The sequence below is a fragment of the Pelophylax lessonae genome (assembly GCF_965119305.1).
Source record: "Pelophylax lessonae genome assembly, chromosome: 5".
NCBI lineage: Eukaryota > Metazoa > Chordata > Amphibia > Anura > Ranidae > Pelophylax > Pelophylax lessonae.
In genome coordinates, this window is record NC_138772.1 from 116238694 (window position 1) to 116257202 (window position 18509).

The 18509-nt window shown below is 39.1% G+C and overlaps 1 protein-coding gene across 1 annotated transcript in view; it reads right to left on the bottom strand.

The window, feature by feature from the left end:
• The window catches only part of LOC309556717 (sodium channel protein type 5 subunit alpha-like), a 600678-nt gene that overhangs the window by 347769 nt on the left and 234400 nt on the right, over positions 1 to 18509 (bottom strand). Inside the window, 3 exon segments of the mRNA XM_082259196.1 lie at positions 1099 to 1296; positions 1894 to 2035; positions 5982 to 6045. Coding sequence (XP_082115322.1) covers positions 1099 to 1296; positions 1894 to 2035; positions 5982 to 6045 — 404 coding nt within the window.

Sequence of the window (18509 nt, forward strand, 5' to 3'; positions counted from 1 at the left end):
CGGACGGAGTGTGTGAAAGGACCCTTAGAGTTAAATGTGCACAGGAGGTACAGCAGACAGCAACGTTATCAGTCTGGGGAGGAGGATAGTGTTAAATGTATTAGCAGATTTTATTACACTAACAAATTGAAGCAAGACTCCAGCTCACACTTTTTAATAAGTTACAGCAAACTGTTTTTTTCTTCTGGGATAAAGGTTGTGCATGAATAACAAAAGCTGATCACCCCTGCAAGTGTTAAGTGGTTGGTCTCATCCATGTAAACTGATATATTCTCCTGGAGAGCAGGAGCTTGCAAAAAACAACAGACATGCTTCATCACCAGATGAAAATAGAAGGAAGGAAGCTTAAACTAAACGAAAACTAAAACAGCCATCACATCTAAGAATTGGTAAGCTGCAATATAATAAATGTTTGCTTTTGGGTTTAATACTGCTTTAAACATCCTCTCTCAGAAATCAGAGGGCTCTCTTCTACGTACGCAAAGCAATTCTATTACATTGCAAAAAGCAAGGTGCTCCTTCCCTGTCCTTCTAGAAAGATTTGGTCAACAAAGTACTCCCATTGTATAGGGCTACCTATCTGAGCAGGGGATGTCCACAGAAATTTGAGAAAACTTGGCAATGCTGGCTGGAAACAGCGGAGTCTCTTACTTGATGCAATGATGGGTTATTGCTGACTTTGGGACTGGGGGAGCTCATCCTAGGCTCTGTCTTCTTGCTGAACTGAGGTGTTTCTCAATTTACACATGACTTATGATTGCTGATGGGCGCTCGGAGGGGGAACTTCAATTTCTCCTCTGTGTCTATAGTTTACACTGCAAACCACTGCACTACCAAGGGGGGGATTGTTTGCCTCAATTTTTTGTGTTGTATCGTATTGTCTGTTTTGTTACAAAATTTCATAAATTAGAATTTTCAACAAAAAAAAAATCCTCTCTCCAGTCAACATCCTACATGCCACATGCTGACTAAAGAATACAACCTGTAGGATTTTTCACACCTTTTGTACGGATACGTCTGAACATATTTAGCTGACTTAAACTGGGAGTTAATTTGGGCATTAAATTCTAATACTGTATTTTGACTTTATATATTAACCTCTTGCTCCTTCTTCAGTTGCTCCATGGCTTGCTGGAACTCCTTCTCTTTCGCTTCTGCCTCAGCAATGCTGGCTTGGTTCTGCTCTTCATAGGCCATGGCAACCACAGCAAGGATCAAGTTAACAAGATAAAAAGAACCCAAAAAGATGACGAATACAAAAAATATCATATATGTCTTCCCTGCAGCTCGAAGAGTCTAAAAAGATAGAACAATAAGCAAAATGTTACCAACATTGTTAAAGTGTTTAATATACCAGTTCCTTTAATAATACTGATGTTAAATCAAGTGCTTTTATGTTAATAAAGGACTGTGCTGATTATGCATGTGTAATTTTCTTGACTGTCTGGTGGTTTGTCCCATGCTTAATTTTCGGAAATATGAAATAAAACCCTCTTAAAGCCACATGAATGTAATGCTCTTTGGTTATTAGATGGAATTTATAGCAGCCATAGACAGTGAGATGTCTTTGTAAAGATGAATGATGGGAAATACTCTTTCCAACATCCCTAGCATTATTAGCTCCATCATATCTCTTGCAATGGACTTAAGCCGTATTGTAAGGTAAACAACCTTCCCTCTCTTTTTGAGGTGTGAGCAGTGGCATGGGGGAAGTTCCCAGCACTGCCTATTTAAAGGTTGCAAGATGATTTCTCAACAAGTTGATAAATATGGACAATAATAAGCTCTTTAGACATTGGAAATACCAGTTCTGTCCTTTGCTGTCAGGTACAACCAGGGAATTCTTGGGTCATTCATGACCAATCTTTACAATAGGCACGATATTAAACATACCAGTTGGTATAAGTTCTCCCAATAGTCTTGTGTCATAAGTCGAAACAGAGAAAGGAAAGCCCATCCAAAAGTATCAAAACTAGTGTAGCCATAATTGGGATTTCTACCAACTTTCAGGCATACAAAACCTTCTGGACATTTCCTGTTGGAAGAAAAGAGTGCAAAGCAAATCAAAATACTTTTTCAAAATGTAGGGCTTTACATCTTTCTTAGTTCTAAATGCAGACGGAGGAAGTATTATGGCCAACCCATAACATATTGCCAGGACTATATCTCTATGTTGCCACTGGAACTCACTAGAGACCTGCAGGATAGGAACGAGAAAGCAAAGGCAAGTTTGGGTATGTTGGGAAAAGCTGCTAATTCCTCTGCTACCCCTATAGAATGTCAGGCTAGATAGTGAACAAATAAATTAACAAATATTATATTGTGAATGAATTTAACAAGTTCCATGAAAAATCTATAATATGCATTTTTTACCCTACATACATTTTAGAAAAAAGCGTCTAAAAACAAAGGCCTCCCAAAGGGAATGTGTTCTGTAATGTGTCGTTAAGGAAATCACTTCACCTGGAAAGCATGCAGTGTTATCAAGTATTTTATAAAGGCCAAATGTATTTAAAAGTTTGGCTCTGTCTTGATTGCAGCTTTAAAGACATTTATTTTATGCATGTAGCAAGGGAGGCACTTTGCGCTATATTTAAAGCTAGGTATTTATTTATGGCTCTCGGTGGTTTATCTATTCAAACCTGTTAAATTTAGCATAAAATGGTGACAAAATCAGTCTAGCCAGTGGTAATTTATCAAAGTTCATCAGGGTTCAGGCACTACACAGAGGGCACAATTGACAGGGAATAATGGTTAAAAATAAAAAGGAAACACGCCTAGAGTAAAATATGTGCAAAGTAGAACAACCGAAGCAATGTCTTAATGTTTTTCTGTACCACAACCCAGATTTTTAGGTTGCTACAGTAATTGTGTTATTGCAATAATAGCAAGACAATGTCATCACAGTGTACCCATGATAAAGCATTATTGACCATTGCAAAATTTGAAATAGGGTCTGTGATACAAGTGGCTAGCAGTTTCCAAAATTATTTAAAGTCTCCCAGATACTGCTCAGCTACTCAAGAGTAAGGATGATCGAACTTTTGAAAAGTTCGGTTCGACCAGAACACCCGAAATTACCGAAAGTTCGGGTCCGGATTCCAGAACCCCATTGAAATCAATGGGACCTGAACTTCCGTAATCAAAAAACACAATTTTGAAGCCCTAAAACCCAATAAATGCCCCTAAAAAGTGCCTAGGGTTCTGGGTCATGCCCCAGGGACTATTAATCACACAAAAAAAAGTTCTTAAAAATTGTCGTTTTTGATAGAGAGCAAATTATTGAAAAAATTATTGAAAAAAAATGAGATTTCTTTGGATTTAGTGTCTGGGGGATCTACAAAGTGTACCTGTGAAGTTTCAGCTCTGTAGCATGTCCATAACCAGAAAAAAAAGATTGTTTGTCTTAGAATTGCAGTAGAGCAGGGATAGGGCTCCGCTACTTTCACACCTGGCCGTTTTTGTTGCAGTGTTTATTGGGCTTTTTTGTGGACGTCTTTGGAGGCAGGCATGACATCTGAACTTCTGTGTAGGGGTATATATACACACACACATATATGTATATATACACATACACACATATAGGTGTGAAAGTAGCGGAACCCTATGCCTGCGCTAATTAAATTATTTGCAGGCATGTGGCTCCGATCCTATCACACCTATATGTGTGTATGTGTATATATACATATATGTGTGTGTGTATATATACCCCTACACAGAAGTTCAGATGTTATGCCTGCCTCCAAAGATGCCCAAAAAAACGCCTGCAACAAAAACGCTCCCAGGTTTGTTGTTGCAGGCGTTCTTTTGGGCATTTTTTGGGCGTCTTTGGAGGCAGGCATAACATCTGAACTTCTGTATAGGGGTATATATACACACACACATATATGTATATATACACATACACACATATAGGTGTGATAGGAGCGGAGTCACATGCCTGCAAATAATTTAATTAGCGCAGGCATAGGGTTCCGCTACTTTCACACCTATATGTGTGTATGTGTATATATACATATATGTGTGTGTGTATATATACCCCTACACAGAAGTTCAGATGTCATGCCTGCCTCCAAAGACATCCACAAAAAAGCCCAATAAACGCCTGCAACAAAAACGGCCAGGTGTGAAAGAAGCGGAGCCCTATGCCTGCTCTACTGCAATTCTAAGACAAACGATTTTTTTTCTATGGCGTCACCCTGACATGGAAGAGTTTGGTCACCCTGCCATAGCAGTCAGAATCAGTTCACCCTACACGACACTACGGTCACCCTGACACCTAACACTTTCCCTACAGAAACTAGATTATTGAATCTAACTATAGTGGAAAATAGTACCCTAACTACACTAGATATCCCTTTTCTCACAATAATAATTGCTAAATGACACTTTTGAAGCAGGAGTAACAGAACTGCTTCCACTCTCTTCCACAGCCCCTGTATTACAGTGCTAGAGATTTGGCGGGGCTATGTTATATACTGGGGGGCGTATTCACTACTGATTGGCCTCTGGACCCCCTAGACACTCCAATCACATTCCTAGCATCCTCCTGCCTCCTCAATTGGCTTTTACTAATGTTTCTGGTCCAATCACGGGCTTTTAAAGCCCAGTTCCTGTCCCATTGCATTTTGGTCGGTTCTGGTTGCCGAATTCCGAACTTTTTCCGCATAAAGTTCGGAATTCGGCCGAATTTTGAACAGTCAATGTTCGGGTTGAACCGATGGTCAACCCGAACCGTTCGATCAGCCCTACTCAAGAGGAAAAGAAGCTGCAACCATTATGCTTGTGGCAATTCTATATAGATTTTCCTATTCTCCTGCAGGGATGTTCTCTTTTCAAAAACTATTCTGCATAGGCCACCTATGTGTTTGACCACAGCTGTCAACCTCTCTGATTTTTTGTTACCAGATTTTGGAGTTTGTGCTCAATTATGCTACTGATTTGAAACAATTGTCACCTTAACAATCCAAATCTGTAATTTGGTCACATCCTACATGTTTTGTCATGTTTGACTTCTTTATCCTGTGAATGCGAAGCCTGAGTGGAAACTGACTGAATGCACTTCCTTTCTGCCCTGATGCTGTCAAAAATGTAGATATCATGAAGAGGGCTAAACTACACCATGGGCTGAATTGTGTCCCTGGTAATAGCCATCAGTTTCCATTGCTGGATAACTGTGGAGCACACAGAAGCCAAACATTGTGATAACCATTTATCAAGGAATATGTGTTATATGGCTGTTTAACGTTCATTGAAGATTTCTTGGATAACCTTACATTTCAAAGGAGAGAAAATTTTGAGTAGGGTGGCTGGTTGTTCCCTTCTGCAAGCTCACAAATTTAGTTTTTCTTTAAACCTGTATGCATAATTTATTGAAGTATTGAAGGTTTTTTTACACAAAAATAATATACCTATTTATTTTATGCAAAGCATATGGAGCTGTTCATACTTTTTACAAAGTAAAATGGCCAACATATCAGTGTGTTCCAAACCTGGCTGCAGGGGGCCTGGGCCAGTCTTTATTTGTCTGGTGGAAAAGGAAAGCCCTTATCCTGTAATTATTATGTATCCTATGCAGTTTCCAAGTGATTTAGGCATTCGATTTGATATCTGGCACCCGTATGGTAATTTTCTGCCAAAACTCATACCTCATTATTAACCAAAGAAACCCAGAAAAGCTCCCTTGTGACTGAGCAGAGACAAGGGGTAAAACATTCAGCACACAATACTAAGTTGATGGGAGCAGGTTTTGTATAATGCATTAAACATACTTCAGAATGATGATTTGGTATATTTTCCATTGATTTTTCAATACTGCTTTGTTATAAGAGAAGGATAACTTTAGCGATATACTAAGTTCATAATAATTAAAAAATCACTTTGCTCACAAAATGATTTGTAGTTTGGCAGTTGAAAAAACTATTATATGTATTGATCACACTGTACAAAAGCAACTTATTTCTAATACTTGAGAAATTTACCCAGCATCACTGTTGTTTCCACAAAGTAAAGCATCTTTTGATCCATTCTTTTTGAAGATATTTCCTTAAATATTAAAAGAAAAGGAGGTTTAGTTAATTTGGAAAACAGCATACCAATGCACTTAATGGATAATATAAATATAGCTATAATCCCTATTTATGTAATCATCCATAAAAATTATATTTGCATTATTGGTGAATATTGTGGGGGTGCTAAATCATCCAATGAGTTTTCTGATTTGAGATTTCAGTGGTAAGACCTTCCTATTGGCTCAGATTAGTGTCAAAATAGCAATTCACCCTCCTGCTGCATTTTCTGTATCAGCCATTTGTGTGCCCTTCTATTCCCGAATCCCCAAACAGCCCACCAAGAAAACCCAGGAACACAATTAACCATACCCTTTCCAACCGGGGCAGCGTTAAAGTGGTAGTAAAGTCATTTTTTGAACTTGTACCTACAAGTAAGCCTATAATAAGGATTACTAGTAGGTACAGTGAATATCTCCTAAACTTGCGACATTTAGGAGATATTCACAATGGATGCAGCTGGTGACGTCACCGGCGCATGCATTTTGAATATATGCCAGATCTTCAAAACTCCATGCCGCGGCCGAGGGCTTCCGCAGGAATGATATCATGTCCTGACCACTCATACAGCCAGAGCCCTTCCAACCCGGAAGGAATATTGGGGGAAGATGGAAGCCCTGTCAGCGATGACAGCGCACTGCTGGGAGGCTTTGTTTTAAGGTAAGTATTTCATAATGTGCTAGTATTTTTTTTTTTTTTAATACAGCAGTTTAACCGCTTTAACCTTTACCTGCCTTCATGCAGGGGGTGCCATTAATTCTGAATGGACTGCTGTGTCACAAGTAAAACTGTAACAATGTAAAACTAGCCTAAAATGAAGCCAAATCACAGCAGCAAAAAAAAAAGGAAGTCCAGGGATTTGGAGAAGGTTGAGAGCACTAGAAGGTACTTTTTTGCATTAAATTATTTGTGAACATACAATGTTATAGACACTTTCAAATAGCTATAACTATGCAGGCACCATAACTGATTTTGCTTAGTTTCAGAAATGATCTGTCTTACTGTTTTTTACAAGGCTAAAAAGTTCTGTCATGTGACCATGCATCTCTTCTTCCTTAGAGTGGGGTGCAGAGTTACAGGACACAATGGGATTGATTTACTAAAACTGGAAAATGCAAAAACTGGTGCAGCTCTGCAAAGAAACCAATCAGCTTCCAGCTTTATTTTGTCAAACCCTGATATAACAAGCTGAAGTTAGAAGCTGATTGGGAACCATGCAGAGCTGCACCAGATTTTGCTCTCTCTAATTTTAGTAAATCAGACCTAGTGTGCCTGTATTCTATAGACTGTTTAGCCTGAGGCAAGATTCAGGCTGTGTTTGAGCAGGGGGTGTGTGTGCAAAAGGCAGGCTGTGATTGGGAGGGGGTGAGTGCCTGAGGCAGGCTGTGATTTGTCAGTGGGTGTATTGGCTGAACAAACTACCCAATACAGACAGGCTGGGCCAGCCAAGGGATGCAAACTGACCACACTAACACAGATCAGCTTCTGTGCTCTATATGGTCAGTTTAGAACAAAGAAGAAAAATGACTGCAAGGGCCAGCCAGGTATTTTAGTTGGATGACAATTACAGATACTATGATTTATAAAATACACATGTGAACATACAGATAGAAAAAAGTAATTATAGGTAACATACACTTTAAGATATATCATTGAATAGAACTTTCTTTTAGACCAGAGTTTAGTATCACTTTAAAAACAATATTGATGTAGTGGTAGACATAATATATTCCAGCCAAGTCATAGCCCTACGGCAGTAGTCTAGTGCAACTGCCCAATATGGCCATTACCTTTGATTCTAGAGAAACAGTGGACTATATCAATGTCTGAAAAAAGAACTGCCTGTGCTGCCTATATCAAATGAAATTATTTTTTCCTTTAACTTTTTTTTTTTTTCCCAAAAACTTTTTTTACTGAATGTTTTGAAAGGAAAAAGAAAATATGATCGGTTGCTTTGGGCAGCACAGTTCTTTTTAGACATTTGATAAATGAGAATGTTGAGTATGCAACATGAAATATATATTTGCCTTTTGGAAAGTGGTGGCTGATTATTGGAGTAGGCCTTAGTCTCTGCCCTTCTGGAAGTGACATGTAACCTTAGATTCTACTAATGACCAGTCTGGGTGAGTTTTTGACCTGTGATGATGTGGAAGTGATGTTCTCTAGAGAACATAAATACTTTAATCCCTTGCAAGGCACGGAAGGCAGCAAAGCAGAAGATCTAGCGCACTGAGCATACAATGTAGTCTCCTCCTCTGCACGTGTTTAGTAAGCCAGGTAATCTCCTGTCACCCAGGCACCGGCCCTAGTGTCGCTTCCTCTAGCGTCACAGTCATATTTGCTTAGCAATGTCAATATCTGTACATGAATAGGATATACACTATAGATTTATCTTAAAGATACGCAGGAGCACGTAGCTGGTTCATTCTCAGAGTCATAAAAAACCTGTAAAATACATTCACAGTTTCACAAACTTGAATCTAGCAATACCCACCATGGAGATGCTATGAATCAAGAGGTGACCCTGATTGTTTTATACATCTCAGGAAGCTTGATATCTCACTGTCACCAGTTCAGCACTACATTTCCCAGTTTTCCCACAATTTCTCCTGTTTACCACTCATAATTTCAACATAGTTTTATATATATATATATATATATATATATATATATATATATATATGAATATATATATATATATATAATATATATATATATATTATCCCACAAAAGTGAGTACACCCCTCACATTTTTGTAGCTGAAATATTTACTAATGATGCATAATATGTAAACTTGTATTATTGCAAACTAACTATAGCAACCAGTAAAAGTTAGTGCTGACTAATAATACAATTTATTTTATAGTAATAAATACTATACAACAATCCCTAATATGTTGGCACTGATCCACTGCATAAACCAAAGAATTTTGATTTTATATATATATATATATATATATATATATACACACACACACACACACACACACACACACACACACACACACACACACACACAGTATCTCACAAAAGTGAGTACACCCCTCACATTTTTGTAAATATTTTATTATATCTTTTCATGTGACAACACTGAAGAAATTACACTTTGCTGCAATGTAAAGTAGTGAGTGTACAGCTTGTACAACAGTGTAAATTTGCTGTACCCTCAAAATAACTCAACACACAGCCATTAATGTCTAAACCGCTGGTAACAAAAGGGTAGTACACCCCTACAAGTGAAAATGTCCAAATTGGGACCAAAGTGTCAATATTTTGTGGCCACCATTATTTTCCAGCACTGCCTTAACCCTCTTGGGCATGGAGTTCACCAGAGCTTCACAGGTTGCCACTGGAGTCCTCTTCCACTCCTCCATGATGACATCACGGAGCTGGTGGATGTTAGAGACCTTGCCCTTCTCCATCCTTCATTTGAGGATGCCCCACAGATGCTCAATAGGGTTTAGGTCTGGAGACATGCTTAGCCAGTCCATCACTTTTACCCTCAGCTTCTTTAGCAAGGCAGTGGTCGTCTTGAAGGTGCGTTTGGGGTCATTATGTTGGAATACTGCCCAGTCTCCAAAGGGAGGAGAAGCAGGAAGACAATAGCAAAAGTTGATTTGCTAATGTCACACAAGTGGGTGGGCTTGGGGCGCAGTGCTCTGCCTCAAGCCTCATAGGAGTCCTTGCGCCCGACACCCCACAAGGTGTTTTGGGACCGGGCAAATTAAAATTGGTGCTCCTGCGCCCTTATGGTCCTGCCGCCGCTGGTTATGCTACAAGACAGCAACGGCAGCAAATCCTGCTCATGTGGTACAGGTTAAGGCCTCATGCACATTGGATGTTTTGCTAACTCTCCTAAACTTCTTTCCACCTGGAAGCAGAGTTTGGCAGGAAGAACGCATGCTGCTTGTAAACTCCTGTAATGCCATTAGGCATGTTTAGGCGTGTCAAGCATTTGGGCATTAATTCATTTAATTGGCCAGAATAATATATTATTTTCACCACCAAAATAATTAATGCTCATGCGCTAAACACGGCTATCACTTAGATACGTTTACACGCATTTAGAGGCATCTAGCATTTTTTTCTGCCAAAACTCTGCTGCTCGTGGATGCATTGGCTATTGGTATGACATCATAACACACTGTGCTGTGCAAAAATGCATCATGTCCATCTTATTTTTACTACATGCTACTGCAGCACATTAGTGTGAACTGAAGTCATAAGATTAATGGCAAATTGCCTTATTTGTGCGTTGTGACTACTTTGGTGAAGGTTGAAAAGCACAGTCCAACGAACATAGTGTGAAAAGGCTCTAATATAAGCACAGCAAGAATACCTTAAAACATGTGCTCCCAGAAAATCCATGATACAGGCAGTCCCCAGGTAACAAACAAGATAGGGTCTGTAGGATTGTTCTTAAGTTGTATTTGTATGTAAGTTGGAACAGGTACATTTTTAAGTGTAGCTCCAGGCAAAAAAAGTATTTTTACCTTTTTTTGGATAGCATAGGGAAGGGTTAACACCCCTGTAACATTTGTTTTGCTGTCTGAGCCCCTGTTCAGAAGATTTCACCTCACTTTCTGTCCTTATGACAATTGGATTTTGAAAATTTTGAGTTGTTGTGGAAACAAGGATTGGTGATAAAGCCTCGGTAGAGACACATTTTTTGCATAATAACTCTTACAGGGGAGAATTTCCCTTCCTAGGGGTAGATTTTCTCTCACTTCCTGTTGTCCCCCTTGGCTTGTAAGTAGGAGTCATTTGTAAGTTGGATGTTTGTAACCCGGGGACCGCCTGTAAATGTCTTCCCCTTAAATGTTCTTCTCCCCAGCATCCAATGGGTTACTGAAGTGTTTTGGCCCTGTAGGGTGTAACTATGTTGACAAGATCACCGACTATCAGTGTGTAACATGGGCCAGAACTTTATCATCACAGCATAGGAATTTTCTGACAGAGGCAGGGAGGTCAGCAGTCAGCACGGGGAAGATAATGGAAGCAACGTCTATTTCGGCTGTGCTTCAGTCTCTATTTAGGTAAAGATCACAGTGTACAGAATCTGTTTTTCTTCCAGCCTACTGATCAACTACAGTGCTGCTGTATCTGAGGGAAGCATCATACGTAGGTGAAGTCCATGAATACGTGTCAAATGTCAAGTAGAGTACACACTCTACACATAATGAACTAACGCATCATGTTCAAAACGCCCAACCTATCAAGGCTGAAACACAATCACGTTTGACTAATATGAACATGTACATATATAAGTTCCAGGCTATTTCACCTAAACCTCAGCACATCAGAATTATTTTCTGCAGAAAAATTTGTGCATGAATTTCCCATATTGCCTCCAGGAATCACACACTTTTTTGAAACTGACTTTCAGATAATTTTAGCTATATAACAGGCATTATTCAGAAATACAGTACTGGGCAAAGGTTTTAGGCTGTAAATTAAGAATGCATTCAGAAATAGAAGCGATAATAGTTTATTTTTATAATTAACAAAATGGAAAGTAATTCAATCAGTTCTTCCTGGACTACACAATTTTTGAAGGAACTCGGCAGTTGTTCCAAACATCTTGGAGAACTAACCACGGACCTTATGTGAATGTAGGCTTCCTCAAATCCTTCTGTCTCTTCATGTAATCCCAGACAGACTCGATGTGGAGATCAGGGCTCTGTGGGGGCCAAACTATCACTTTCAGGACTACTAAATCACATGCAGGGAAAATAAAAAACAGCATTTTTGCTTGCACATGATTGGATGATAGAAATCAGCAGAGCTTCCTTTCTTTTCAGAGCTCCCCATCAGATCTAGAGCAACTGCACTTGAAATGCACAGTATATTTGCCTTTAGTAAATCAACCTCATTGACTGTATATTTAGGGTCGTTATCTTGTTGGAGAATACGTTTAGAGCCAACCACTGATGGTATGGCATGATGAGTAAGTATTTCCCTGTAGTATTTTTAAGTGTGGCTAAGAATTTATAGATAAAACTGTCGTGACAGAAACAAGGAGGCTTTGAAGCAAGAACGGTTAAACATTAAGAGTAATGTTTTATGCCTTCATTTAAATGTTAGGGTGGGAGGTTAAGTGTAACAAAATAAGTAGAAAAATATAGCAGACCTCCAATTGTCCAACATGGGATACTGGAGTGGGGGGATGTAATAAGCGTCACTACAAACAGAATAAAAAATATTACACTATGCATCAGGAGTAAGAAAGTGTTCAGATGGCCAAAGTTACTTCCACACTAAAGATTATTACTTATAATTACATCTAAACCAGACTATATTTTAAGCCACCATAAACATACCGTGGACCTGTAATAACATAAACCATGTTAAGATAAATACGATATATTACTAAATTCAATCTGCTTTCATGAACTCCAAAAAATTCTAAGTTGAAAATGTGTGTATTGGTAAACCCCACTTCTTATTCGGCCCCCGAGAAACTTGCAATGCATTGTGCAGTGTAAAAAAATACAAAAAAAAAAAAAAACAAAACAAGGAGCTTTTTGTAAAGACTTGGTGGTTCAACATAGGAATATTTTAGTTAAAGTAGAACTATAGGCAAAACTTTTTTTTTAAATTTTGGATAGAGTAAGGGAGGGTTATAACCCATGTAAGGTTTATTTTTGCCACCTTGTCCAATTGTTGATATTTACCTTCACTTCCTGTCCTATAGCTAAACAAGAAATGAGAGAAAATCCCTGCAAATTAAGAGAATCTCTTGGGGACCCCCAAGTCACTAGAACTAGTGAATATTATATGAAGCTGACACCCCAGCCCTTCTGATCTACCAATACCGTACCCACCTGACCCTCCAGTACCATGCTCTCCTGACACTCCAACTGTTATAAACCTGATCTCTTAGTACCATACCCTCCTGACCCCCCCCCCCCCTGCACTGTGCCTTTCTGATCCCCCAGTAACGTGCTCCCCTAACCCCCTTTACCTTGTCCTTCTGAGCCCAGCCCTGCGTTTTACTGATCTCTGAAGACTGCCCTACCTACTACTGACCTCTGTACAATACCCTACATCTTACTGACCTCTGTACAGTGCCCTACTTCCTACTGACCTCTGTACACTGGCCTACATACTACTGACCTCTGTACACTGCTCTACATCCTACTGACCTCCCTGACCTCTGTACACTGTCTTACCTACTGCTGACCTATATACTCCACCCTACATCCCACTGACTTTAGTACATTGCCCTACATCCTACTGATCTCTATACACTGCTCTACCTACCACTGAGCCTTAGACACTGCCCTTCATACTACTTACAATAATCAGAAATCAGAGCAGAAAGCCAGGCCTGAAACTAGTCAATAAAGCCTGCAGTACCAGATGATCTGCTTTCATGATTTACTCCGCCATCAGACTTATGGGAGTGATCAATTTCTCCCCAGGCATGAAAAAAAATGTTTCTCACTGAAGCAAACTTTTAAGGTAGGCTAAGTTTAAGTTTTTACAGTGACATTAGTTTTAGTAGATTTTTCTAAGTTTTCTTCATGCTGTCTTTTTCTTGGTTGCTTGCTAGTTAATTTCTTAAAATAACAGGGGTGCTTTTCTTTAAGAGATGGACATATACCTGGACAGCATTAAAGTGATCACTGGGGTGCAGCACCCCTTTTTTAAAGGTTGCCTACCCCTGCTTTGGGAGATACTTTATTTATCCACATTTGTTTTGCTTAACAGACACAGGAAGTAAAATATTGAAAAATACAAAACTGAAGATTGAATAATACTGCAAGTCTGGCCATACCTAATATGAAAATTGTTTTCAAAACCTACCATTTATGAGCATACGAGGATAGATTTAAAAGCTCTTAAGTTTCAATTTAGTTATTAGACTGCAAATAAAATGTGTCCCTGTCAAAAATGAACAGGTTTCATTTTCTAAGAAAAGAATTGATTGAAAGAACTGGTCTATAGAGACCATTCAGTGGACTATTACACCTTATCCTTGATGGCAGATGGTAACATGTTCAGCTATAAAAGCCACCATCAGCGCTCACAATTTATAGTGCTGTGTAAGAAACGATTAGGGATAAGCCTTATCTTTATTTTGCAATTCCCAATGAAGCTGTGTTTAAGCACTTTGCAAACGTGCTGTAGGTGTTCTTTACAACCAATGCTGACCTTTGTACATAATAAGGGTGATTCAATTGGGCATGTCTTCTGGATTTAGAAGCTAGTTGACAAATGTATTTTAGGTTGTTTCACCAATCTTTGAATGGGAATTCCAGATTACACTATGCATCAGGACTAAGAGAGTGTTCAGATGGCCACAGTTGCTTCCACACTAAAGATTATTACTTAAATACATCTAAACCAGACTATATTTTAAGCCACCATAAAGATACCGTGTACCTGTAATAACATAAACCATGTTAAGATAAATACAATATAGTACTAACTTCAATCTGCTTTCATGAACTCCAAAAAGTTCTAAGTTGAAAATGTGTGTATTGGTAAACCCCACTTCTTATCCGGCCCCCTGAGAAACTTGCGATGCATTGTGCAGTGTAAAAAATACAAAAAAACAAAAACAAAACAAGGAGCTTTTTGTAAAGACTTGGTGGCTCAACATAGGAATATTTTAGTTAGTTAGTAGAACTATAGGCAAAACTTTATTTTTTAATTTTGGATCGAGTAAGGGAGGGTTATAACCCATGTAAGGTTAATTTTTGCCATCTTTGTCCAATTGGGGAGATTTACCTTTACTTCTTGTCCTATAGCTAAATAGGAAATGAGAGAGAATCCCTGAAAATTAGGAGAATCTCTTGGGGACCCCCAAGTCACTAGAACTAGTGTCCCCATTGGAAGATTTCCCCTCTATCACTTTTATGGGGACAGCCCAAAATTTTGGATCTTCTTTTATTTTCACTTTCAATGATAATGGTAAACAGAACAAATAGAGAGGGTGAATCTCCTAAATGGCAACATATTCAGCAAAAAAAAAAAAAAAAAACATGAGCATTCTAATCCCTCCCCCCTCTATCCAAAACATAAAAAAGTTTTGCCTTTAGTTATTCTTTAATATAGTTTAACCACTTAAGCCCCGGAAGATTTTACCCCCTTCCTGACCAGGGCCTATTTTGCGATTCGGCACTGCGTGACTTTAACGGACAATTGCGCAGTTGTGCGACTCTGTATCTAAACAAATTTGGCATCCCTTTTTTCCCACAAACAGAGCTTTCTTTTGGTGGTATTTGATCACCTGTGCGATTTTTTGATCATGCGCTATAAACAAAAAAATAGCGTCAATTTTGCAAAAATAACAATATTTTTCACATTTTTTTATATGAAATTCCCCCCAAAAAAATGTACAAAATCTAAATTTTTTAACATTTTAGGCCAATTTTTTTTTTAACCATATGTTTGGTAAAAAAAAATTGCAAAAAGCGTATTTTGATTGGTTTGCGCATAAGTCATCGCGTTTACTAACAAAGGGAAAGATTTTTGTAATTTTTGTTGTTTTTGACACTTTTGGGGTTACCAGTGACATTACTACAGTAATCAGTGCTATACATATGCATTGTTACTGTAAAAATGACACTGGCAGTGAAGGCGTTAACTGTATTGGAGAGGGAGGGGTTAAGTGTGTCCTAGGGGCGTATTTCTAACTGTGATTGGCTGTGGCTTGATGTGTGAGAACAGTGATCAACGGTCCTACATAGTAGAACCGTTTGATCACCATTCTTACACAGGGGTGACTGACAGGCGGCTTTGTTTACACTAGCCGCCTGCCTTTCTCCCGCTGTCACAGACGATCGCGAGTGCCCGGCGGACATCGGGTCCGTGACCGAGCGGGAGCACGCATCCGGTGGCGCGCTCGCTCCCAAAACCCTTACAGGCTAGCGACGTAGCCCTACGTCGCTTTGCCTGTTAGGGGCTGACTGCCGACGTAAATAGTCGTGCGGCAGTCGGCAAGTGGTTAATATGCAGAAACTGCATTGTGCTCAGTAGGGGAGCTCAGCATGTGCTATCTACAGAGAACTTTGGTTTAAAGCCTAGTTGAAGTCTCACATCAGGTCCGGTACTGAAGAAGTCAAATGATGAAACGCATCGATCAGAACTAACATCAGATGCATGCGCACCTGTAAGTGCTGGTCTTTGCAACTGTTAAAGGATATTTGCTTGTTTTGTTTTTTTATATGAGAATACAGTTTATGAAATAAAGAGCTTTATACAGAGGTGAAGTGGAGGAGAGGAGTTGGAGCCTGTTCCATTGACCTGTCTATGCCTCATGTGAAAGATCTGGTGGAAAGGAAAAATCCTGGATGTCCTGCTATTTAAAACCCTTTTTTCATGACCCACTTAATTTTAAGGGGTTATGATTATCTGGTAAGTCATTTACCTATCCAGGAAATATAGAGCATGCAGGTGGAAATACTGTTGGATTATTTTAGAAAAAGGAACACAAACTTTATAATTTTACTTTGTGGACAATATATAACTGACACGATTTAATTACACTGGATTCATCATATTTTGGATGAATATTTGCACTATATTTTTGTCTAGTTCTGCTGTTTGTATATATTATTTAATGTCACATGTGCTGTTTTTCAGCTTTTTAGAAATAAAATAATCTGACTGGAAAAATTAGACATTAAACAGCTTGTATTTATCAAAAAGGTCTGAACTGCCTAGTCCGTTCAATAAACTTTACTATGTCAGTGTAAATGGCCAGAATTAATGCACTGATTAGTTTGAAGCAAGCATGTACTTATCCAGACTGTAAAAGTGACTTTGGTAACCATGTGCTAGAACTCCTTTCTATAGAAATGACACTGTGCTGCAGTCTGCAGCCCCTAGGAGTAAATAGCTGTGTGCTTCCCCTAATGAATTCCCGCACAGAAGCTCCAATTCCGCCTGCTCTAGCTGCAGACAATCTGTCATGCAAGACCGATCAGGCAAACCACTCAGCTGCTAACACAAAGCAGAGTGCTCTCTTCAGAGACCTACGTGCTGTCACTCCTATCAAAGAGAGTGAAGAGACAAAACACCAAGACACAAAAGCGGGCTTGAGAAACGATTTAGTAAGCAAAGGCTGAAAATTCACTTAAGTTCCTCTCCAATTCATTTGTGCTTAAATATACATATGTATAAAGTCTAACACAGTAAGGCTATAATGGAATTCACCAGTATCCCTATGGTGGGACAAACTCTACTTTACGTCTTGCTCCGTTGGGCAATGTACAAGGCACAGTAAGCTGTAGCAACCAGAATTAATTTGTGACTGATCTGACTTCAATAAACGAAGTCTAATTGGTTGTTATGGGCTACGTTTCTTTGCATGTCCTCACTGCTTTTTTGCACTGCATTTTTATTTAAAAAAACATATTTTTTTCTGGACCTGGACAGAATTTGAGGTAAGTCCATCTATCTGTTTACATCTGCTACATCTTGCTCAAAGGCAAAAGTGCAGCCTCTGATCAGGCAGACCTGATCACACTATTAGTGAAAGAGAGTCTTTAGTGTAGGGAAACAAGTGAAAGATGATTACTTAGTTACATAGTAGATGAGGTTGAATAAAGACAGTAGTCCATCCAGTTCAACCTGTGTAGGTGTGTGTGGCCATAATCATTTCTCATACCCCTGAATATTCTGATCCTTGAGATGTACATCCAAGAGTCTTTTGAAAGTAGCCATACTTCCCGCAGAAACTACCTATTGTGGTAGAGAATTCCACAATCTTGTAGCCCTAACAGTAAAGAAATAAAGAACTAAAACGCTTTTCCTCTAATCGCATTGTATGCCCTCGAGTTCTCATGCAATCCTTTCGAATAAATAGCTTTTTTATTATGCTGAGATCCCCATTGAGGTATTTATAAATTGCTATCATGTCCCCTCTCAGGCATCTCTTCTCCAGGGAGAATAAATCAAGCGATTGCAGACACTCCTCATAATTAAGGTCTTCCAATCCCCTAATTAGTTTAGTTGCCCTTCTCTGGACTTTCTCCAGCTCCAAAACATCCCTCCTGAGGACTAGCGACCAGAACTGGGCAGAATACTCCAGATGCGGTCGGACCAGAGTTTTATAAAGTGGTAGGATTATAGTTTTATCTCTTGAATACATCCCTTTCTTTATGGATTAATGAATTGATTTTTGCTTTAAAGGGTTTTATAGGTTACTGTATTCTGGATGTAAGACCTAGTTGACAGTAGATGACCTTCAAGGCTGAGATCTTCAGATAACATTGTGAGGTTCCAGGGATGCACTCTTAGTTAGTGCACCCAAGCTATGTCCTTCACTAAGGTTCTGTGAGAAGGATGTCTAAACCTCAACCCCTTTTCTCTGCAGAAAAAGAACAGCCTGTATACCCCAGGATCTCGCAGCTCAACTGAGAAGGCCTCACACACCTAGATTAAATAGTTCAATCATCTCTGACTCCTTACCAAAGCCTAGAACTAGGG